Raw genomic sequence first — 26071 nt, forward strand, 5'->3', positions numbered from 1 at the left:
GGGATATAGTGGGGCACGCCTTTAATCCCAGAACTTGGGAGGCAGAGGCAGGAAGATGTCTGTGAGTTCAAGGCCAACCTGGTATGTAGAGAGACCCTGTCTCCAAAATTAAAATAAAACAAAAAAAACCCAAAACAAAACTCTTTTAATTGTTTGCTCTTTTAACAAGTCTCAAGAAAAAATTAGAACCTCTGTGCCCAAAATGACAAATTCAAGTATAATGAGCAGGAACAGGGAAGATATTCTGTCGACTGAGAGAATTTCAATGTGGAATTGTCTAGAGCAGAGTGGCCTCTGGACATGTCTACAGAGGACTGTCCTGACTGCCTTAATAGATGCAGGAAGATCTATCCACTATGGGTAGCTCTATTCCCTGGTTTGTGTCCTCGACAGTTAAGGAGTAGAGTAAGCTAGCAGAACACTAATAATGAATGCCTTTATTCTCCCTCAGTTCTTAGATGGGACGTCTCCAGCTGCTTTCACTTTCTTTGAAAGTGGACTATAACATAGTAATTTTAAGAGTAGAGTAAGCTAGCAGAACACTAATGATGAATGCCTTTATTCCCCCTCAGTTCTTAGATGGGACGTCTCCAGCTGCTTTCACTTTCTTTGAAAATGGACTATAACATGGTAATTTTAAGCCTAACCCTTTCACCCCCGTGCTGCTGTCAGGGTATTGTATCACAGCAACAGCAAAGAAGCTAGAACAGTCTTCCACAGAATGAATGTAGAGGAAATTCTCACGAAATACAACTTCCATAGAAACCCAAACCAAACACCACCACCACAAAACTACTTCCACCTCTGCCTTGACTTTACTCAGCCACTGGCTTGTCAGAGTGCCATTCCGGAGAGGGAAATGCTCAGTAGAGTATAAGCCTTAGGGAGTTGGGAAAAAGTCTCCATGCTCCACTGCGGTCTCCGGCTTTGTGCTGGTTAGTTTTTGACAACTCAACATAAGCTTAGTCATCAGGGAAGAGAAAAATCTCAGCAGAGAAAATGCCTCCACCAGACTGGCCTATGGGCAGTGCCATCTCTGGGCAGGTGATCCTGGGATGTATAACAAAGCACACTGAGCAAACCATGAGAGCAAATTATGAGGCATTCCTCCAGGGCCTCCGTTTCGGTTCCTGTCTGTCTTCCCTCTCAATGATGGACTATGACGCAGAAGTATAATTCTTTCCTCCTCAAGATGGTGGGAATGGGAGGTGGGTTGGGGGGGACCCTGGGGGGTGGGAGGAGGGAGGACGGGAATCTGTGGTTGGTATGTAAAATGAATAGAAAAATCTATTTAAAAAAATGTCATTGGCCAGTGTTTTATCACAGCACAAAAATCAAACCAGAACAGGCTCTATGGCTGAGATTACATTGCCCAGGGGCTGAAGTCCAGAGGGATGAGATCAGGGTTAGCACACAATGAAGAAGTGGGGGTGGGGTCTCACTAGTGTTCCAGTGTTCCTTCTCATCACTTTGCCTTTCCTGCTACCTGCTATAAATCAGATGTGAAGCGCTGGTGAAAACACCCATTTGTTGTGATAAATAGTCACAGGCTAGAACAGCAGCCTTCAACCCGGACCACGACCAGTGAGGCAGGCCTCAGCTTCAGCTAAGAAAGAATTCTTTAGGAGAAAAAACAAAACAAAACAAAAACTAAAATAATAATAATAATAAAATAGGGGAAAACATAATAATAAAAGCTTTTCTGGATTCTCAATTGCTAAGGTTACTTAGCAGCTTCTTCCAGCTTTAAAAAAAATCATGCTGGGAAATACTTAATTTTGTGGGCTTATAATCATAAAAACAAAAGAAAGCAAATCCATAAACACAAAGATGCTTAAAAGAATCTTCAATTTAAATATAGACTTGGTGTACTTAAAGCAAAAGCTGCCATATGGTTGTTAAAATGAACTATACATATGTATTCAGTTAATGACCTGGCCAGCAATCCGTCTATGGTCCTGTCTTCATTCCACAGCACATACTGAGAGACACAAAGTGTGGGCCACAGAGATGGCAATGGGACAGTGCACTGCAGTGGTGGGTGAATCTACCACTCACCTCAAGCTTGTGGGCACGTTCCCTGCTTAGAGGCTCCAGGGGAAAGCTCAGGTTGTTTGCTTCTGCCAGAGAACGAAGATCAAAATAATACTTGGCATACACACTGGAAGGAACATTGATGTTGAACTGCAGCAATTCTAGGAACTGTCGCTCCAGCTCATTCCTGCAAAACAAAAACAACAACAGCCACACTTAGCTGCCTACTGGCAGGCATGGCTGCTGACCCACTGAAGACCCAACTCCAGAAAATTGTATCCTCCAGGAAGAAAATTCATCTAATTAACTGTTTGGGTGAACACCAGCTATGCAGTATTACCACCAAACAGGTATGAAAAGGCAAATTCCATAAGCTGGAGCCAGAGAGATGAAGCCCCACTGAGATGACCAACAGGAACTGCTTCAAGGAGACGCATGTCTCTAAGGCCTGACGCAGACGATGCTTACCCCTCACCTGTAATGAATCCATCAAGGACAGGTCAGAGTCTCAGAAGATATCTAGAAAAGCTGGCCTCTGTAGCTGAGGTCTATACCTCTCCAATGGGTGTGTGCGCGCACATATGCACGCACACCCGTGCAGTGTTTAGGGGCTTCCTATGGGAAGGGTTCAATTCCAGCTCCAGTCCTTAAAGGAATTCCAGAAGCCTGGGCATTGAGCTGGGAGAGGGAGAACATGCTAAAGAAGCTGACAGCCTACCCCTACTCCAACCTTAGCTTAGCTGATCTGCAGACTGGACTTTCAACAGTTCCCATGTGGAGTTGGCTGTTGGACGGGTCTCCACGGTGAGAAGAGAAATGTCTAGGTCCATCCAGACAGCTCACTTTTATTTTGATGAAAAAGAATGGCAACAGACAGAGTGAACTTTCAAATTTCAATATTGAGAATATCTCATTCATCTTTCAAAGTAGGCACATTTGTTACTATCGTGGGAGCTGGTCCTGGTTATTTCGCCAGAAAGTAAGCACTCCTGTATGTTGGGCCAACACCCTGGGGCACCTGACTCTGACCTTTGTCACAGCACACTAAAACTGTCTGGTGTACTTGGCTTCTACTTGTCTCAGCCAGGACACCTAGATTTCACAGCAGCTGATTCTCTAGACAAGTGAAGGCAGATGTGAGGAGGGAGGGTAGAACTCTGGTGGGAAGGGACAGCCAGAGATTGGGGAACTGTCATCAGAGGAACTTGCTAGAAGCCTGACCTCTAATGCCCAGTTGTGAAGCTGAACTTGGGCGGGTCCTGTCCCTCCTACCCACCACTCTTCAGACCTCTGTCAGTGCAGCACTACCTTGCTCCCAGGCTAAACTGAGTCCCACTCAACTTGTGCCTAAGAACTAGCTCATTATGGCGTCAGAAGCTGCGACAATCTCAGAGACCCACATTTCACAGTAGCTGAGGTAGAGGGGCTAAGATCTGAGCCACAGCTACCAGGCAGAGAAGAAATGAAATCCAGCAAGCACACAAATACAGATAGATGAAAGTAAGTAAGTAAACCAGTGAGTTAAGCAAGCTGCTGATGGAGTTCTGAGTGACACTGCTCTTGGGTCTTTTATTTGGACAAATAGAACAATCTTGCTTGTTTCTATATGTCCCTGTAAAAGGAGCTCACATGTACCAAATGCACAGATTGTGCTGAATTTTATACTTTTAAGGAATTTATATTAGTGTTATTTAGGAGTTTTGTTTTTAAACTTTAGTAACTATGCTTTATTTAAGTGAGATTTAATAAAGTAATCCCAGTTGAGTGTGAGGCAGTAGCTTATGGATACAGACTGCCTCCTGGTGATGAATGGGCTTCACTGCAGAGAGTTAGTCTTCAAGAAGTGAGACTAGCCTTAAAGTGAGCCCCTATGACAGCACACTTCTATATTTCCAACATTCTGGAACTTGAGAGGAGGATCATGAGTTTGTGGTCAGCCTAGCAAATTCAAACAAGATTTATAAAATAAAAGTCATTTCCAATTTTGATTTTTCGATCCATAGAATGAATTTAAGGGTAGATCTGAACGCTTCCTGTGTAGTAACAGGAAACGAACAGTGGTATAAAAGGACCAGGCTCGGTGGGTTTCCTGCCTTCATCTGGGTCATCCTGAGCAAACAGTTCTGGGGTCAACATTTACAAGAAACACATTCAGTCAACAAAAGCTCCTTTTAGAAGTGACTGCTCCACTAGTTAACACAGTACAGAAATGTAACTGCACTGGTGACATTTAGTGCAGCGGAAAAGTGGACTCAGAAGTGGACTAGAAAGTTATTCAGTCTTTCTAGAGCACTGAGCTCACTTCAAAAGCCTTTAAACGTCCCAACAGCCCTTGGGGAGTGCACGCCCGAAGGAGTCCCACACAACTGAGATAATCCCAAGAAGGCATCTCTGCAGTCATGTTCATGGCACTTTGACTCACACTAACCCAACCTGGAAGCACCTGGAAGTGACCACGAGTGGGTAAACAAAATGTGGCACTGTATACAAAATAAAAGAGTATTCAGTCTCAAAGAGAATGACAGGTCATAAAATAGATGAGCTCCCAGGACATTATGCAAGGACAGTTAGCTACAAGAACATAAACCTTATGTGACTGACCTAATATGAGGTACCGTGAGCAGCACACAGACCCACAAAAAGATGGTGGCTAGGCTGGAGAGAGGGAAGGAGGAGACGGCTGCACAACAGTGAGAACGCACTTACTGCTACAGGCTGAAGTCAAAGTTTCGTGCGATGCATTTTCTAACCACAAAGTGAATAACAAAACCAGACAGACACCAGTCTCCTACAGAGGGACTGTGGTTCTCTAGGTCCTCACCTGCCATGTGACACACAGAAAAGTAGCTTGGCTTCTGGTCATTTGGGATTCCCTAGAATACATACGAAAATGGCCCTTACAGGACTACTGTAAACAAAAGCAAAGCATACACATTGCCAAGTGAAATTTTTAGAAATGATTGAGTAGAGTCTAGAAAGAAGGCTCAGTGAGTACAGTGCTTGTCCTGATCTTGTGATGACCTGACTTAGAATCCTCAGAACCCGAGTAAAAGCTGGGCACAGCAGTGCACATCTGTAATTCCAGTGCTCCAAATGGAGTTGGAAAATGGAAGATCCTCAGAAGTTCACTGGCCCGTCAGTCTGATGTATACAGTAGCTAGGGACAAAGAGACCCTGTCTCAAGGTGGAGAGGGCTGACACCCCAAAGTTGTCAGACCTCTACACATGTGTACCCATACACATGCACACAAGCTATACATGTCCATGAACTCAACACAAGCAGGACTCACCATCTGCTTTCCCATCCACAGCAATCATCACTTGATCCTCTGGTGTTCAAAGACGTCGTCCTATGGTGGTGTGACAACTTAATAGCTAGCCTGTGATCTATGCTTACCTGCATAGGATTGGGCTGGTGGTGGAGCAGTGACTGTCTGCCCACACAAGTGTGTAAATGGAACCAACTACCCTTCCAGAGGGTTGCAGACAGGAGTGCAGGTCTGGTGGCTATGAAACCCCAGGCTACTACCCTCTGAACAAAGCGTGTCAGCAGGCACAGACTCCAGAGATGTCTGGCTTGGGGATCCTAGGGACACAGCCTACTGATGAGGAGGCAGAGTTAATCCTTCTCTTAGCTCAGGCTCCTTGCTTCCAAGGAGACCTCATCCTACCCTACTCCTAAGAGGCATATTCTTTTTGTTCAGTCACTTCAATGGTGTGTTCCATTTTATTTTGGAGGACTAACAGAGCTTTAGTGCAAAAGACTGGATCAAGGATTCATTACAAAAAAGAAAAGAAAAAAAAATCTAAGGCTTATGGGCTCTACTTCATTACCCAAAAGAAAACAAAGCAAGATGATAGTGGGAATCCCCTCTCTCCACAAATGTGGTTCCAGGCCACAGACTCCTAGGTAACTCCACCTTTCAATGGTTTACAGCCTATCAGGTCTGCCAAGACTATTGTGACAAATGCCACAGGCAACACATTCTCACTTCTGTAGGAGGTTGGCACCTGTGGTCTCTGAGGTTTTCCTCCTTGTCTTACAGGTAGCCTTTCTCCCACGTCTCCCATGGTCTCAACCATGCTGCCTATGTTCTCAGGTTCTCTGCTTACAGAACACGGCGCATACTACACCAGGGTTTACCCTACTGGCCATACACTTACTCACCACTTCAAAGACCCCCTCTTTACATCGTCAGAACCTCTCATGTGATCTCTCATGTTCAGCCTCACAGCACTGTCATCTGGCCCTCCTTATATGCAGAACACATTCACTTCCTCCCACCCATGACCCACTCCAGTATTGCCTCTAAGCCTACAATAGCATCTAAATATGATAGAAATCAGCAATGGGTGACAACGTTCCATGGGTGCTTTCTGAGATAAAATTCTTTCCTCGCTGTGAACCTGGAAATCTAAAGTTATCTGCTACCAAAATACAAGGGTGGGCAGACACAGGATGGACATTTCCCTCTGGAAAAGGCAGAAATCTTTTATCTAGAAAGAAAGGGGTTATGAATCTCATGTAAGTCCAAAACCCAGGAAGACAAACTCTAGTCACATTCCAGATGAGATGAGATGAATCTCTTGGGTGACTTTCTATCACTGGGTCACAGACCTACCGTGGGAATACACACCTCCCTAGGGTTAAGGACAAGAATCCACTTCTCCACCAGATGCCTCTAGAGGACGTCTTGCATGCTCCCTGAAGTCTGGCAATCTTACTTTGTTTTGTCCCATGCCTGTGCCTTTTACTTCAAACTATGACATGACTGACTCAACTAAGTCCACCCCTTGTCCATTCACACTGCAGCACTCTCTCTGGAGCAGTGGTTCACCTTGTACAGTACGAAAAGCTAGGATCAGAAGATTGTAAAGGTTCCAGATGTTCAACCTGAACATCTGATTCTTCGTAATAACTCCTTCTTCAGCTTACTTCTCCCCTTTTATATTTTATATTTTACTCCAACAACAAAGGAAGAATCAAGCCCATCTTCAGCACTTCACTCAAAAATCCCCGTGGCTGAATTCTATATTTTGCTTTCTATAAAATAATGGTCAAAGCTCACCTTTCCTCAATTCCCACAAATCCTCCTCATGTCTGCCTGAGACTTTACCAGAGACCCCTCTGTCTCATTCGTAAGACAGTCTGTTCATGCTTCTGCACTTAGACCTGAGATGAATAACCTTCCTCGCTGCTCTTTTCTTTCTGAGCCCTCAATCAAAGTACCATCAACGCCCCCACTTTTATCAACAATCAAGAATCCAGGTTAGCTTTCTTTTTGAAAACAAGCCTCTGAACTCTTGTAGCCTTTGGAACTGAGTTCCAAAGTTACTTCCCCATTTTCAAGCATTTTTTAAGGTGAGAACATACTTTGCAACACTGAAATCTGCAATAGTATGCTCAGGCAGCCGGGACAAAATGCCAGGGAGATGGGTGTCTTAAGCAACAAATGTTTTCCCGTGGTTCTGGAGGATGGATGGCCAAGACAAAGGCAGCTTCTGAGGTCTTTCTCCTTGGCATCAGATGGCTACCTTTTTGCCCCATCTCTCTGTGTGTCTGTGTGAGGACACCGGAACTATTTGATTAGGACCCATTCTAATAACCCCATTTTAGTTTGATGTCTTCTTTAAAAACTCTATGTCCAATTTTGGCTACATCCTGAGTTTTATGGGTCAGGACTTGAATGTATGACCTCTGAGAAAACCTAATTTGGCTGCTAATAGCCAGAACCTGTTACAGGGCTCTGTGTGGGTCCTACTCTTCATGCTGGGATCTGCATTTAGCTGCAGTAAAAAGAATACTTCAAGCATGCCGAGAAAGACAGCAGTATGAGGAAGACTTCTTCATCTGCAACCATCACTTCTGTCTGCTAAAGCTGACTGACCAGCAATAGCCTTGAAGGAGGAGCACACTATTGCTTTGGCCTCTTTTCGTGACTTTTCTTCTGTCTGGGGAGGGAGGCAGGCTATGCATTCAGCCTTATGCAGGTTCACCACCCCAAGGTGTAATTCCTGGAGTGTCAGTATTGAACAAACAAATAATTTCAATGACTAGCTAATAACAAAATAAAGGAATACCTGGTGGGCTTAGGTAATTTGTATTAACAGATGACTATAATTTTAGCATGTAACTCAGAAAACATCAAAATAATTCAGTGGTACTAATACACCAAAATCCCTTGTAATGTCATAGTCTCTCAGCTATTATATTATAGAAGGTAAGAGAACAATGGGAACAACTTATGTCACTAGGTAATAATCACACATGAAAATATGAAATGGTGAAAGAAAAACCAGCTATACCAATCTCATTAATAGATCTATTTCCCAGAAGATTTAGCTTATCTCATAACCTTTAATAGATTCATATTTTTTGTTTTTTGAGATAGTGTCTAGGCTGGTTTAGAATTCATCCTCCCATGCTATCCCTGAGTGCTGGGATTGCAGGTGTGAGCTACCACACCTGACTCTCCATACTGTCCTGATCAACTGAGCACTAATGAGATGAAGTTTTTAAAGTGAGACTATTGCGGTCCAGAAAGTAGCACTAGAGTTTTAGGCTATGTGCATGCTTTCTGTTACAGACAATTTTAAGGAAAAGACTATTGAGGGAGGAAACTCAAAAGGAAACAGAGCTCAATGAGAAAAGGGGCAATCTAAAACCTCCGACTCTGAGAACATGGGTAATGGTGACACTCAGGCTCTAGTTCACACTTAACAATTTTCAAATGGTTTTAATCACATATTATGATGAGAGAAACCTGTTCCCTTGCTAATTCTGAGGCAAGTCTTGGTATATGGCTGGCCTGGAACTCATGGATCCTCCTGTATTAGCCTCCTGTGTTCTGGGATTAAAGGTGTGTGTCATCATATTTGCTGAAGAAGTTTTAGTATCAACTTATGTATGTAGTGGACAGGCAAAATTTTCCAAAAATTTTTTAGGAATGGACAAGCCAAGCTAGAATGTATGAAGACCTCTGTGGTCACGGTGGGTCGCCATACAAAGCATTCTCTTCACTGATGCTGTACTAGGAAGAATTCTGTGGCCGCCTTTCTTTTGCTATGGATGGGGCTAGGGACAGGGGAGGTGGGACAGGACAGACTTGCATATCCACAGATCTCCATGCATGTTATCAGTTTCCCTCTGGAGACTACATAGGCTTTTCAGCACATATATACACAGCATAGATTAACAGCCCATTCAAAACAAGAACTCTGGCTCTCAGTACAAATGGAGGGATCATCAGAGGGATCATCACACAAGCATCTCAGCAGGCTGCTACTTAGGAGAAACAGGAGCAGGCCTCAGGGAGGTCTGTAGTCTCCAGAGGCAGGTGAGGGGCACAAGAAGTCCATGGACGAGGTCACCTTCCATTTTCTTCAAGAGGACTAGTGACACTCTGGCCTTGAACTCTGGATCTTCTTGTCTCCACTTCCAAGTGTTAGGGATTGCAAGATTGTGTCACCAAACCTGGTTGCAGTCTTCACGTTTAGAAGCAAGTGCTCCCCTTGTGCTTTCCCCGCTGAATCACTGACAAGAAGCCATCCAGCAAATGCTATATGACCTGATGAGAGTGAGCATAGGGCTCGCCTGTCAATGAGTCAACTCGGTCACCAATAGGGTTCAAAGAAAGGACAGAAACCAGTGTAAAAACCAATTATTTTTCTTTTGACAAAATATGGAACACATAGAACTTTGGCATGAGTACTATTATAACATGTACCATAGTGCTTTCAAATCACGAAGCAGTTGTCTTCAAGAAAACCCTTACTTGAAAAAAATTTCAACCTCATTATAATATATAATTGCTTAAGATACTGAAGGTTCAACAAAAAAACATATTTGGCCATCAAAATAATCTCTTTCTTTTGAAGATACTGGGGGCCCAACCCAGGATCTTAGATGTGTCAGGCAAGCCTATGAGCTTTATCTCCAGCCCCCCCAAACAATTCTTTACATTGAATTTCAGCTGAACAAACCTTGGTCAAATTTTCTAGATTTCTTTTTGTGTGTGTGTAGAAAGGGACTTGAATTCCAAGAAAAAAAAAAAAAAGTCATTTGAAATACATTATAGATGGTTGAAAGAATTTTGGCTTCATCTGCTCCCAAGAGAAGAAATATAAATTCTGGCTCTCTTACTTACTAGCCAAGGGACTTGGGCATCCTATTTAATTTCTTGGTGCCCCAAATTCATCTTGATGGGGATAATATTAGCACTTATGGGTAACCACAAGACATCACTTAACATATAAAAGTTATTCCTTTGGGTGTAGGATGTATTTAGTAAATGAGCAGGAATATTACTGTGGCTGCTGCTATATTATACAGTCCAAGCAACTTTTCATATCATGGTTATTTTAACCTTCATTATACCTGGAATTCTAAAGTAAGTGGTATTTTTACTCTCATCTCTTTTAGACAGGGAGAGAATGAATTAAGAAATGAATATTCAAGCCGGATGGTGGTGGAGCACACCTTTAATCCCAGCACTCGGGAGGCAGAGGCAGGTGGATCTCAGTGAGTTCAAGGCCAGCCTAATCTACACAGCTACAAAGTGAGTTCCAGGACAGCCAGGACTATTACACAGATAAACCATGTCTTGAAAAACAAAACAAAAAAAAAAACCCAAAAACAAACAAACAAACAAACAAACAAACAAGACTATTTTGGCCTTCTTCATAGCCTAGAGACTAACACAGAGCAATCCCCCCACCCCCCACCCCTGTAGCTGTCAGCTACTGTTTTGTTACTCTACATCATCTCCTTTTCTTTTGTAAGCATCTGGGGTATAGTAGTAACTGTATGCAGAAGCCAGTCTCAGTTCAGCAGCTGTTTTCTTCTGAGTGGATAGAACTGCACAGAGAACTCAGGCACTGCTCCCTTAAAGTCCCAAGTCGTTATCATCCATCCACACAGACAGGGAGGGTCAAGCAGACGATTCCTTGGCATGCAATAAAGAGTTGAAGGATATCAGGGAGCTAATGCAAGAATAATCCCTAATAAGAGGCATTTGTCTCCTGTCAGTCAGAATGACAGTGCTTTAGATACTTCCCTCACCCTGAAATATGGTAAAGAACTCTGTACTCTTGTGAGATCCATCATCTAATAAAAACTTCCTGGTTTTCTTACTGCGATGAAGCAGCAGACACAGGAAGGGCTCACAGACCCAGAAGCAGAGCTCTGAGGACATAGGGCTTCGAGGGGTATCACAGGTACCTCTGAAGCAGGAGGCAGTAGTCAGGGAGACTGGTGAGGATCTGCAGCCAGCATGCCAAAATACCTATAGCCTGGTTACTCTCCCACACAGGCTGCATGAAGATTCTCACTCCAGAGCTACTGGGCCCAAGAATGTGGCATGACTGGGATACAGCTGGTAACCTCCTGTCAGAAAGTTCCTCAAGGAGCTTAGCTAAAGAGCTATGCCAAGCAAAGAATGTCAGAAGTGATATAAGCCACAAGACTCCAGGTGGCTGAGAGAGTTGAATGCTTCTGTGACTACTGTGTGCCGGTCCTCAGCTAATAATTTTCATAGAATCTAAGGTCTGAGCCAGCTGAGAAATCCTCACATGGCCCGAGGAGCCAGGTGGACATCTCTCCCCATGGAGGCTCCTCTACTGGCCTTGGAGAGAGAAGGGCAGGATGATGCTGGTATACATCAAGCCCCAGAAATACATGGCTGATTTTTTTTTTTTTTTTTTTTTTTGTATCTGAACTTGCCAAATATACCAAAGCATGGGGTGTGCTTTTTGAAGCCAAACAGAAACACTTTAATTCAGCTCCCGAGCTCTTAGGTTAGGCTTGTTGCTCACAGAGGAACATGGGCTTTGTTACTGGGCTGAGGTGACACAGGAGCCCAAATACAAACCCCCAAGGAATATTTATCTGTAACAGTTTCAGCAAATCTTTCACAAAACTGCAAAGTATTGCTAGTAACCCGTTCATGATCACAATGACGAGAAATACAGTTCACTCTATTGCCACAGGTAGGTTCCCTGCGGGGCCTGACGACACTCAGCCAAATTCACTCACTCTTACATGGGAACCATGCAGCCTGGTCTTGGATCAGCATATGACTACCTGTCCACTGGGTTTCCTCAGGGCAAGGCACCTGTGGAAACCAACTCTCACTTGGCAAGGACAAGTAGTCTATAGGACAGTGTAGGAATTTGCAAAATTCATGCAGTTTACAGGCTCTTTTCTCTCTCGTTATATTGTTGATTCTTTGGGAAGTTCTTAGTTTTACTTTGTCAGTCACACATGCAACAGCTTTAATTTTCCTTGGAAATTCTGCTCTTTCTCAAAAATTTGTCCTAAGTTTCAGCAGGGGGCTAATGCTTCTCAAATTTCTTATCTGGAATTGCAAACTACAACTCCTAATCCTGGGAACTTTTCTGACTCAATAAAGACAGTTAGGTACACATGAGAAAACAACACTTGGAACATTAAGCATGTCTCACAGTTCTCTGGGAAGAGGAGTAAGGCATGCATACACAGAATAGGGAGAAAGTCTCAGGAATACATATAGTGGTAACTGTGGAGAGTAAGTTCCCTGGACACCAGCATACAGAATCAATGATAGAATCTAGTATGAGCCAATGGGAAAAAACACAATGTAAAATATGGAATGGAGAAATCCATCTTATATTGGTGGGAGAAGTTATGATAGAGTGAGATGGGGAAAGAGTGCCTGATCAAAGTCTGCCTTTTACAGAGAGATTGAGAGATGGGACCCTCTTGTAGAAAGGGGAACTGTAGAAAAGCGTATCTTGGAGACATGAAAGAATTGTCTGGGTATGAATACTGTTGTCTGTAAAGCACTGTACCCACGTCTATTACTTTTTAACTTTGTAACCACAGGTAGCTGCCAGCAGACAAGTGCTGCAAGGGCAGGATGTGTGTGGCTCGATATTTAGTTAAGCTGCAAAAATCCTGAAGGTTATGTAGGGGGTGGGAAAATGTATTTGGGGAAGCATAAAGGGGAACAATGGGGGCTTTCATAATGTAAAATATGATGTTTCTCAAAAGTAAAAAACAGTCAATAATAAAGCTGTTCATGTAACCTTGGTAAGAAAACCTCTGTTTAAATAAAGACTGATTGAGCTATTCAGGGCCACCTGAGTGCAGTCCACTTGGTGGTCAGAATTTCTCCTTGTGCCAGTGCCCCTTCCCCATCTTCCGACCTGAACCCGAGCTAAGGCTGGACCCCGGCAACGCTATACTGTACAGATCACCCAAAAGAGGCATGGTCTCCCTCTAACTCAGCCATGAAACAGAGTGATGCCCACACTTACATGTCCTCCACTGTGATGTCTTTCAGGATCTGGCAGTAATCTACATTCCACACAGCCTGGTCATCCCACACCTTAGAGGCCAGCAGGATTGCCCCGAGAACAATGCGCTTCCAGTTGGCTGGACAGATGTCAATCTCTGCATACGTCAAGAGCCTTTCAAGGTATACCTAAGGAGACATGAGGAAGCCAGTGCTAAATGCATTTAGTTGTCTCCTCCACCCAAGGAAACTGAGCACAAATCTCACTTCAACAGTCCTGTAAGCAGGGGTTACCTGTATATACTTATTTCTTTACATGAGTACCTGCTGTAATCAGTGAAAAAAAAAAAGTCTTGAAAATGATGTCATTAATAAGTGCAACCAAACTCAAGGGCAATGACAAAAAATACATCAAATACACATAAAAAATGTGTTGAACATACTTAAAAATATATAATCTATTATTTTTTAACCTATTTTTTTTACTGAAAATATTTTTTCTCACAAATTATATTCTGATTAGTCTTCACTCCCTCTACTCTTCCCAGTTTCTCTCTACCTCCCCTCCCATCCAGATTCCCTCCCTTTCCGTTTCTCATTAGAAAACAAACAGGTTTCTAAGGGCTAATAATATAAAATATTATGTAAGATAATACAATACTATAAAAAATGTAAGATAAAAGAAAAAACTAACACATTGGAATTGGACAAAACAATAAGAAGGAAAAGAGCCCAAGAAAAGGCACAAGAAACAGAGAACCCCCTCATTCACACAATCAGGAATCCCATAAAAACACTAAACTGAAAGCTACAACTACCCCCAGGACATACTTGTTTTTAAAAGGCTGAAAGGCCCTGTGAGTTTTATAGGCTGGAGGTCACACGCTGTAATAGTGAAAATGTAGCTGACCTTGTAAATATTGAGGCTGGCATAAATCTCAAAAGCTGCAGGTCAAACTATATTCTGACACAAAGAATGTAAAGGCTATAAACCTACACAATTTTTAAAAGGTATTTTACACTTGATCTTAGCTAATTTCTAAGAAGTCACTGACCTATAGAGTAATTTTATTTTTAAAAATCATTTCTGTGTATGTATAATGTGTTAGACGTGTCATGCTGCACAGGTGGAGGTCAGAGGAGGAGGCTTTGTGGAGTAGGCTCTCTCCCTTTACTTTTCTGTGGGCTCTGGGAATGGAACTTGGGTCTCCAGGCTTGGGCAGCATGCACCTCTACCTGCTGAGCCACCTTGCTGGCCGTTATAGAAGTTGGTTTGTTCTGTAAAGACAGGGTAGCACAGCCATATCTGATGGGGATGGCAGACGTCATAAGCTGCACAGCTTCTTGACAAAGACCCAGCAAAGCTGTGCTCATAATAGCTGCCATGCCACTTTTGGTTTTCATCTCCTTCTGTTACATACTTGGTGGACTTTTAATATTTATACAATTTGGGTATACTGGGTTGATAGAAAATTTCTTATGAATCATTTATGCCTTCTCCCAGGAGTACTGCTTCTAAGCTGACCCAGGAAAGTCCTGAACATACTACCCCTCCTGCTTTTAGGGAGATGTCCTTATCTACTTGAAGGTTTTCCTTATGCCTTGGAGGTTGTGACTACATTTAGAAGCTGGAGGTCTCTTTATGAGGCTATGAAATATTCTTGAAACATCTGTCTCTGTACTTACAAAGGAACAAGAGAATCAAAACAAAGTAAACTTAAAAAGGTGAACAAGATTCGGTGGGCTAGAAGAGTTGGCCGCATATCAGACAACAAGCCTCTTCCTACTATAGGCTCAGGTGATTATGTGGCATCTACAACAACAAAGTTAGATTAGCTGAAGTTGCCGCTGCCCTTCCCAGAGACTTATATTGATGAGCAAAGAATGATGTATAAAGATGATAAAAGAATGAGATGTCAGGACCTCCCTTTGTTAGAAAAGTTAGCACATGCAGTCACTGTGATGTCATATGACCAAGGAACAACAGAATGCCATGATTAGACAAATAAATAAATTCTATAAAGATATAAAATGCGAACATTGTATTATGCCAGAATTTAAATAATAACTACAGCAGTTTTGGCTTGAGAATTTTTCTTGGGCACTCTGACCACTGAGAGTTAATAATACACTGCTTGGGACATGGCAGTCTGCCCAGGATGGTTTGGAGATTTTGTTTTGTTCTAGTGTCCTTGTAGCCACAAAAGTTACTAGCCTGAGAACAGGCTATCATATGCCTCTAGATTCTTAAAAATTGGGTTATGGGGTTAATGAGTAAAAATTGTTATAAAAGATAACTGTTTATCAATGATGATTAAACTTGAGGGAAAATGATTGTAAAAGATAACTCTGTTCTGTCACAGTTTATCAATGATGACTAAAAAATATTCAAGAGGAAGTGAAACACATGTCCAAAAACAAAAACAGTATGATCTGTATTTTGAAACAACCTGAATCTATCCCTACTTACTGAATTCTGTATAAACAAACACTCTGGCCAGTCAGGCTGCAAGATTTTCCCAACCATCATACTTGGCCCATCCTTCCCTCGACTTCTTATCTCCTCTCTGTGACCTGTCAACCACTGAGTCCAGCCCCTGGCAACAGGGTCTTACTAAGTAGAAGGTCATAGAGATCTTCCTGCTTCCCTATAGTTTTTAAAAACTGAGCTTCATTGTAATTGCAATTCACATTTGGCTGCTGATAAACCTATATTGTTATTACTGTGGTAGAATCCACACAACATGGCTGGATGGCGGTGGCACATGCCGTTAATCCCAGCACTCCAGAGGCAGACACAGGCAGATCTTTTTGAGTTCAAGCCAATCTGGTCTACATAATGAGTTCCAGGACAGCCAGAGTGGTTACACAGAGAAACTCTGTCTCAAAACAAACAAACAAACAAACTATACACAGCACAACATTGTTCAATCATTTCTAATTTTATTTGCAGCACTAGGTATGCTCAATGTTCGCTGACCATCTTCACCATTGACATGTGTCCCAAATGAAACCCATATATCTCTACGCAATCCTTCTCTATCCCAGCCCCTGCATCCTCCCCAAGTCCTCCTTTTGCCAACCCCTACAAGTACTACTGTACTTTTTTGTCTCCATTTTATACCAGTGGATCATACAATATTTATCTTCTTGTGCCTGGTTTATTTCGCTCAGCATACCCCCTTCATGTTTCATCAGTCTGTAGCACTACCAAAACTTACTTCCTTTCTAAGGATGAGAAATACCTCATTGTATGCACAAGTCCCACTCTGTTTACCACTGACCTATTAGTGGCCACTTAGGCAGCTTCTTCTGTAAGATAAGGTGATGATGCTGCCAACATTGGTAAGTCTTGTTTTGATCTTTGGGGTGTAGTTAAGTGGAACTGCTGGGCCTTCCCGTCCTTCCACTTAACTGTAAGAAGAAAGCCACCACACTTTTCCCCACAGTGGCTGTAGCGTGCAGTTCAGTGGTGCTCAGGTGGGACTCCTCTTCTTCTCACTCTTTCATCACTTATTAGCTATCTTATGTATTTAAGGTGAGAACGGCCATCCTGATGGGTATGAAGTAGTACCTCACTGTAATTCTGATTTGATGAAATGACGTTTAAATTGTTTAAATGACATTTCAGCTAGATTTTGAAAATGAAACCAAACAACACAGGATTTTTTTAAACAACAGAATTTAGTTTAACACAACCATTAAAAACAACAACAGAAAAAAAACTCACAACAGAAAGCACCTTGGTTTAAGCTGTCATGGGGTTGGAGAGAGGGCTCAGAGGATTCAAGCTCTGTTCCAATACTTACAACAGGTTGCTGCTTATAACTTCCCGTGACTCCAGCTCCAGAGGATCCAATGTCTGTGGCCTTCATGAGACGAGCACCAACACACTGACTGACACTGACTCACTCTCTCTCTCTCTCTCTCTCTCTCTCTCTCTCTCTCTCTCTCTCTCTCTCTCTCTCTCACACACACACACACACACACATACACACTTCCCCCGTCTCTTTCTCTCTCTCTCTTTAAAAAACCATGTCCTAAGTCAGCTGCCTTTCAGTTTCCCTTAGCTAAATTAGACTATTTAAAATTTCTCTTATGTCTGCAGGTTTTTGATACTCACTTACAAAATGGAACTCTGTATGACAAAGAAATGAAACTCAGACACTCAATACTCTTTTAAGAACTTGCTTTCTAAAATCTAAAATGATGAAATCTGCTAGTGTTATATATATTAAGCTCGCATATAATATATTAAGCTCGCATATACTATTTGTACAGTCTTTTTTTTTAAAGATTTATTTATTTATTATATATACAGTGTTGTGCTTGCATGTGTCCCTGCATGCTAGAAGAGGGCACCAGATCTCATTACAGATGGCTGTGAGCCACCATGTGGTTGCTGGGAATTGAACTCAGGACCTCTGAAAGAGCAGTCAGTGCTCTTAACCTCTGAGCCATCTCTCCAGCCCCATATTTGTACAGTCTTAAATATTTACAAAATGTAAAAAGCCACACATGGAAAAGAAAACATTAAGCACACAAAGTGCAGATTACATTCTGTTTAAACAACAAGCCTCCTAAGTAGGACAGAGATTAATTTAAGAAAGGAAAACCCACACCAGATATGGCACTGGGGGCCTTCGGGAGAGGCTCAATTTTGGCAAGTTGAGAATCGGGCCAGTAGCATGGGCTGGCAGATGTACTAAATAAAGTGAAAAGACAAGACATCAGGCAGCATCAGATAGTCTGAGTGACACCAGACCACAGCAAGGGGACATAAGGGCGCTCACCTACCATTCATAAGTACAGATACTCTGGAGGCACTATGCTAACCCTGAGCCTCCAAGTGGCAGTCCTGACTGTTCAGGGTCCGAGAGGGGCCTGGCAATACCACTGACTGGAAGTAGCCACTGAAAGGAAAATTACGAATCAAGCTGAACAGAGAGAAGCGGTGTTTGAAGTGGGGACCATCTCGATATAGTCCAGACACTTGCAAGAAATGACCTCAAAAGCCACCTTGTAAGTACCCAAGGTTTCTGAAACGTGCAGTTGGCTATTTATACTCATTAGAAACAGGAGGTACCAGAGGGAAGAGGCTATGTAAGGTGACTGCAGATCTGACTGGATGCTCTGTGTCTAAGATGTATCAAAAGATGTCCCTAAGTGGTGAGCAAACTGAGCAAAGGAGACAGGACTGAACTTTAAACTCAAGTCTGTACAGGCAGAACAGGCCGAAGGCCTGAGGTGAAGAGCAGCAGAGGCAAGGAAGCGCCCTCCCTGGTTTAAAGCTAGAGACAGGATGGTGGGATGGGAGGGGGAAGGAGGGAATGGAGGTTCCATCTCTTTGCTAGGTTCATTCCTGGATGGAGAATGCAAGGCTACTCCATACACTTCTAAGTACCAGGAAGAAAATGGAATTTCTGTCTCTCATAGTGACCAACCAAGTAAGAATAAAAAGCTCACGGTAAGTGACAGGGAAGCAGTAAGTGTGAAGGCGGGGGCAGGGGTGGGGGTGGGAATGAGTGGAGAAGAGCAAAAGAGAAACTTCCTTCTGGAAGGGAAACCTTGGCTGTTTGAGGAAATCAAGAGTCAGTGAGAGGCAGGGCTCCTGAGCCAGCTCCTCTAACAGCATCCACCTTCTTCTTCTAACCAAAGGTGTTGAGAAATCAAGGGCTCCCTCTGCCCCTCCCACTGAAGTAAGCTTTGCCAGGAATGTGCAGAGTTAGTCAGTAACATCTGCCCTGTTCCCAAAGAGCACTGTTCTGTCTTCAGTGATTCACTAATAGATACCAATTTTTAAGATCTTGAAGATGTCGATTTTTATGACTGCTCTCTGATACCACATGTTATGCAGGATGGACTGGGACACATACTGAATACAAAGGAAAAACTGTTAAGAAAAGAAACATCTTTCTGCTTCTTTGAGACAGGGTTTTACTGTGTGGCCCATGGTGACCTGGAATATTCCACACAGCCCAGGTCAAACTTGTAATCCTCATGTTTCCACTTCCCCAGTGCTGGGACTACAGGTACACCTGTGTGCCACAACTGGCAAGAACTAACATTTCAGATTCCAAAGAGTTAGTAAATTGTGATACAAGACTCCAGACTCACTGAAGTAGCAAAAATCTGGACATATCTCAGTACAGTTTGTCTTTTCCCTCTCTTCCTACAGCAAACCCTAAGCTCCTGATGACAAGGTCCTGAGGACAGAGGGTCTGTCTCAGCCCCACGGGGCGGCACCCTGCACAAGGCTGGGACAGAGTGATGCTCCCAAAGTATCTGTCTTTAACACACCCTCATCCCCACAGGAGACAACCGTGGATGGCATCCACTTAGAACTGTGAGCAACCTCCGTGGGATAAGAATAACATAGGACTTTAGTGCAGGAAGACTCGACAGGAGAAAATGGAGAAAACAACCACATGTCATGGCATTCGGGAAAGAACTGGCACAGATGGACGGAGCGACAAAGACGAGGTTTCGAGGGGCAGCGCAAAGTAACCAATTCATTCTTCTGAGTTACATTCTTCTGAGTTACCCAGGAGAATCAGAGGCCATCTAGGGGAGACCAGGAAATCAGGAGGCCGAGCATAGACTGCTCTCAAAAATCTCTGTGCTGGCTCTGAGGAGTTGTTGCAGGATGAGAGACTGCTGCTGACTATACAGATGAAAGTTACTCCAAAGTTCAGAAACAACTTCTGGATATCCCAGTTTTAAATGGCATTTGTCATCCTAAAGCATCAGCAGTGAGGTAGTATTTCAGACCAGGATTTTTATTTGCATCAAATAGATAACCGGGTGGGGCCAGGCTCATTTTCAGCCGGGCATCCTAGAGAACCTCAGGCTGTCTTTCCCAAAGCTTGACAACAGACTCTTCGCATTCTCTTCAGGACCAGAAGTCATGTAAATCTATACTGAAAGCAGAAAACAGACACTGGGATTACCTCAGTCTCTTAGTTCACAGAAACTGCAGGCAGGATGCAACAACTTCCCACATAAGGGTCACAGCTTCTGTGCACACCAAGGGCTAACCTCTGCAATAAAATAATTTCCACTGGCTCAGGCAGAAAGGTGGCTATGACATTTTATTTTGAGTTAAAATTACCTTAATTGATGGATACTAATAGCACACTAGATATTGCCTGAAAAGAGCCAACACAGTTTATGACATGCTATTGATATCCTTTGAGGGCTTACTGAAGGAGGGCGACATCACCTTAACATGTTACATGTGAAGAAAGCAGCTGTCACACCACAGAAGATAATTACAGTGAGCGCCTCTTACTAGCACGTGACTCAGCAGAACTTGTCAGTAACACCGTATTTGGGGGGAGTTCCCATTAGCATAGTTTAATTCTATGACAAGTAACATCCAAATGTTGTCACGAACAGTATCTCCAAACAGTGCTAACAGGATACTGTTCAGCTCCACCTCACATTACAGTCACATGAAAGACTGTCCTAATGAATCTCTAGACAACACAGGTTAGTGCCGACTGTGGAGTTTCAGAGGACCCTGTTGACTGCAGACAATGTTTTCAAAGGCATTTTGGACTGGGAGATTAAATGCAAACTCACCAAATCAAGGACATACATCAAAAAAATTCCAACACTGATGAAATTAATCCAATCTGAATCTTTTTAATTTTTATTTTACATGCATTGGTGTGAAGGTGTCAGATCCTCTGAAACTGGAGTTATAGACAGGTATGAGCTGCATTTGGGTGCTGGAAATTGAACCTGGGTCCTCTGGAAGGGCAGCCAGAGTTCTTAACTGCTGAGCCATCTCTCCAGCCCTCCAATCTGAATTTAGACTATGTAAGGTCAAGTGTACAGTCTGAATTCAAACATGACACGATTTCTTTTTGGTATTAATCCTACAATCTTATAACTATTTGGTTTAGCCAATCAGAGATGGCTCCAATAAGGTCTACGTCAAGAGTACAAGATCAAGCCAGCAACAAAAGTTGACAGCTTCATTCCACTCCCAATTATATCCTACTTCAGATGCTATCATGCCTATTTTAGGACATGAGAATTATTATCCAGTCTCTCAGCACTGAATGACACTTTACAGCTTCTAACTTGTGAGCAAAAAACAAATTATTGTAAGGGAGTAATTACAGCTTCCTGTTTATAAAATTCCTCTAACTTTTCCCCCTGGATTTTTAGTACTTGATACTAGAGATTTTTCAGCAGACACTCAGGGTTGCAGTTCAGCGACAGAGCTATTGTGCTAGCATGAGTAAGCCTTAGAATTGATCCCTATCACCGTATCATTGCCCCTTCCTGCCTCTTCCCCCCCCCCCCCACCCTTTACTTCCTAGGATTTTTGTTGCATAGGCTGGCCTTGAACTCCAGGACACAAGTGATCCTCCTGCCTCAGCCTCCCAAGTATTTAGGACTCTAGGTGCATGCCACTATATCCAGATAGATTTTTTTTAAAGGACTTAGTTCATGGTACTTTATTATACAACAAGTCTGAAAGTCTTTGAGGGTTCCCTACAGTGAAAATGGAAACACTAGCTTTATTTGCCTTGGAGCTTCTACTGAAAACTGCAAGAGCACACATTAAACTAAGATTCCCACTTGGAAGTTTGGTTCCATCTGTTCTTTCAACACTATTTCTGTGTAGCGAAGAATGGCTACTAAGAAAACTTCAAGCATGATGATGGTATGGGCACACACACAAACTTCTTAGTATTTGTAATCAGAACAACACTCTATCTTTTGCTTTTTAAGGGTAGATCTTTGCAGGCCTGGAGAATGCCCGAATCATCTATGAGGTATCAGGAAAAACAGAAACAATAGGAGAATAGTGCAGACAATAGTGAACACAAGCAGGCTCGAGGTTTGTCCTTACAAGGGGCCTGCTTCCAAGGCTGGCCCTTAGCTGGCAGGAGGGGACAGGGAACAGAGAGAGGACAGAAGGAGAAAGATGAGGAGGGTTAAGATGACCAACTCACAACGTTGATATTTTTATGTCATGAACAGAAATGTCACAGTGAAACCCACTAATCTGTATAATATATTATTTATAATAACTCAAAGTTTCCTTACAGCATAAATTTTACCCTAAATCTCTTCAATGGTCTCCTGATTTTTCAGCCTTTCTTTTCTGGAAACCCTGCTGCTAAATTCCTGTTTTGTAAGATAAATTCTTGTTAGGAAACTGCATGCAACTCCCCAGTTTGATCTCAGAATCTATGGTCATTCTGGATCAGTAACTATCACCTGACCGGGTCTCACCCCGCAACCAGCCAGGCAGTTAGGAATCATGAACCAACACATGAATGAGCAAATGGCTTACTGTTGAGTTAGCCCAAGTCATAACAACTTAGTGTGAAGAGATACAGACCTAAGCCTTCTGTTAGACAACAATCTCCCCAGAAACTAGGGAGCCAGAGTCTGTTCTCCAGGCATGCTGGGTCATAGGCAAAGCTCACTTCTAATCTGAGTGACATGAAGTGTAAAGATCAGGGATGATGAGGGTCCACTTTTAAACCTACTTCCCAAACAACAATGATCTAGACAGTCCATGAAGTTTTAACATCCTAACGATAATTTTTTTTCCTCACTTGAGTCTTAAAATGTGGGTTTCCATACTATCTGCATGGCCTACAGACACATTTATACAAAACAAATCAGAAGCTACACTTCCTCTATCTAGGCCATGGATGCACACAATTCACTGACATTTCAACGCATCCTGGAATAATGGCTGACTACATTCTGTTGTCATTAAGATCATAGTAGGGAGTGAACAAAAAGAAACCAGACATTGGTAGAGGATGTTCTTGGTCCATACTACCTTGTATCAGCCCTGCTGGACTCATCTGCACTGAAAACTTCAGGACTAATAGCACTGACTGGCTCTGAGTGGGATCTCACACGTGACTTTAGGAGGGGACTCTGAAACACTCCACACTCTCAAGACATTCATCCTCTAGTCTCACAGAAGACACAGAAGCTTCCACAAGTTTACCCAGGGTCACCTGGTAAGAGTCTCTGCTGCTCACACTCACCAGGGTGACAATGGCACATTCAGCTGTCAGCTGAGCAGCACTGAACAGTGTCCGAACGAACCGGTAGATCTGCTTCTGCTCTGGGTTGTGTTTGTCATAATCTGGTGGCACTTCGGATTTCTAGGAAAAAAGAGTTTTCAGATGACTGCCAGCTGACAGGAGCAAGAGACAGCTAACTAAACCATCTCATGAAACACAAGGAGGCGATTACCGAAAGAGGGTGGAGGTTTTCATCAAAAATATCTAAGAGCATCCTTCCATCTGGGTCCCTGGTGAGGAAAAGCAATAGAAAAATCAGTTTGCTTTCTGTGGAATAAATGCCACGCAAAATGAAACAAAACATGTTTCAGTTCACCTGTAGTTCAACACACAGAATCTGCTAAACTTAAGAGACACTGTCAATAACGAGTCATTCTTCTCAGGCACAGTATTTCATCTTTTTGTTGTTATTGTTGTTGAATCTTAATTTTTCAACTTTCCCCTCTTAATTTCTTAGGTTAACATACAGAGTAATAACGGGTTTCATCTGGACATCGTCATATAGACATACATGTGTCGTTTATTCTGTTCTTGTCCATTCCTCTTCCACATTCCCCTTCCTCTGTTTCCTCCCCAGCTCTGGTTGCATTCGTTCCTACCCTAGTCAGTTCCCTTCTACCTTTTTCTTTTTTAATCTCACGTATTCCACGGCTTCACTGTTTTCCACCTTCTCCCTCATGATCCCCTACGGCTTTTCAAATGAACCAAATCTTAAATGACTTCATTTTCACATCTTTTTTTCTGACTGTTGGTAACTATATGGTGGTTGATTTGAAGCCGGGGGGGGGGGGGGGGGGGGGGGGGAAGGGGCATGCAGCAGGCAAGGAAGATCAGTCTTGCAGCCACACAATGCCAAGGAACTGCCTGAAACACCCCTGCTGGGACTCAAGACTACTGGATATTATGAACTGCAGTGCTTTTACTGTACATACAAAGGTATCTGACCTTATAGAAGCATAATGGCTTAATTATGAAAAATGAAGAATGTTAGTATTTTCCTACTGTCATTTCTCAGCATGGAGGCATCAAAATGAACATTTCTGGATTATAGTGTGTTAGAATATTAGATCTTAGAAAATGCAGTTTGAATAAATGACTTGAGTTTCATAAACTATCACGCAGTATAGCTGGTATAGGGAAGAACAGAATTTCCAGCCATTTCTGAAATGGCCCTAAACATACTTCTGTCATTTTGTATTGGGTATATATGTAAAGCAGCATCCTCAGCATTAAAAATTATGGAAGCAACAATAAATCCAGAAAAACACTCAAAAGTCCCTGTACCCTGCAGTATAAACACTCAGCTAAGATTTCTTCATGTAAAAATAAACAAGCATATCAATCTCACAAGTCTGCAAATTTGTTTTCCTTTTTAATAAATGATAAAATTATGTTTTACACTATAGTAAATTTCTCATATCAGTGTATATGTGCTTTGTATATCTACTTTATAACCAATATAGAAGGGCTGTGAATGGGGCAATGTTTAGAAGAACTGGGCCTTACAGTAGACAAGGCTGTCAGCCATGGTCTACATGTAGCAAACAGGCTGTGGCCTCTGGTCCACACACAGCACCTTAGGATGCTGACCTCAAATGTATAGTACTTTGAGCTGGTTTCTGATCTCACAGTGCCTTGAGATACTGACCTGTGGTCTATACAGCACTTGGATCACTGCTGTCTATATAGAACCTTGAGGTGATGGCTTCAGATGTACAGGGCTTTGAACTCTTGGTTTCTGGTGTACACAGTGCTTTGAGATGCTGGTTGCTGTATACATAGCACTTTGAGCTGCTGGATTTTCATCTGTACAGTGCTTTAGGGTGCTGACCTCTGGTCTACACACTACCTTGTGCTGGCTTCTAGTTCACAGAGCACTATCAGATACTAGCCTATGGTTTGCACAGCATTTTGGGCTTCGGGCCTCTGACCTACAGAGTGCTTTGAGATGTTGGACTCTAGTTAATTTGGTGCTTTGGGCTGCTGGCCTCTGGCTAACTCAGAGTCTTGGAGTTTTGGATTTTACAAAGCGCATCTCATCCCATCAGTGACAGATCTATTGTTTAATGTAATTTGAGTTTTGTCCAAAAATTTAATTTAAAAGCCACAATTGTGATCAAGTCCTATTTTGCTTTTCTACTGCAGTGATAAGACACTAAAAGCACTTCGAAGAGAAAAGGGACCTTTGGCTTACATGTCCTGATCACAGTTGATCACTGAGAGAAGTTGAGACAGAAATTCAAGGCAGGATCATGGAGGTAGGAGCTAAAGCAGAGACCATGGAGGAATGCTCCTAATGGCTTGCCCATTTTGATTTTTTTACACAACCTAGGACTACCTGCCCAGGGGTAGAAATGCCTACAGTCAGATGGGCCCTCCCACATTAACCCTCAATCAAGAAAACACCCCCATAGACGGGCCTATAGGCTGATCGGATAGAGGCATTGTTTTTAAACTGAGATAATTTTTTCAATTGTCTTATCAGGTGACTCTAGCTTATGTCAAGCTAGAGTCAAGCTAGAGTTTGCTTGACAAAGCAAAAAAAATGAACAACCTCAGTGATTTTTGGGTAATACTATGTAACTTCTAGTCTGTGTATAAAGTTTAGGCTCAGCTTGAGAACACCAGGCTTACCGACCTACCCCTCAATATATCTATTGTGTTAAATACTCCAATTTCTGCTTTATAAATTTA

The 26071-nt window shown here is 42.7% G+C and overlaps 1 protein-coding gene across 1 annotated transcript in view; it reads right to left on the reverse strand.

The window, feature by feature from the left end:
- Positions 1-26071, reverse strand: part of Ccny (cyclin Y) — a 135129-nt gene that overhangs the window by 5390 nt on the left and 103668 nt on the right. Inside the window, exons 6-9 of the mRNA XM_052727132.1 lie at positions 23550-23607; positions 23339-23458; positions 13330-13496; positions 2059-2221 (exon numbers count right to left, since the gene is read on the reverse strand). Coding sequence (XP_052583092.1) covers positions 2059-2221; positions 13330-13496; positions 23339-23458; positions 23550-23607 — 508 coding nt within the window. The remainder of the gene's footprint in view (positions 1-2058; positions 2222-13329; positions 13497-23338; positions 23459-23549; positions 23608-26071) is intronic.

The sequence above is a fragment of the Peromyscus californicus genome, unplaced genomic scaffold (assembly GCF_007827085.1).
Source record: "Peromyscus californicus insignis strain IS unplaced genomic scaffold, ASM782708v3 Scaffold_8__1_contigs__length_139910024, whole genome shotgun sequence".
Classification (NCBI taxonomy): Eukaryota; Metazoa; Chordata; class Mammalia; order Rodentia; family Cricetidae; genus Peromyscus; species Peromyscus californicus.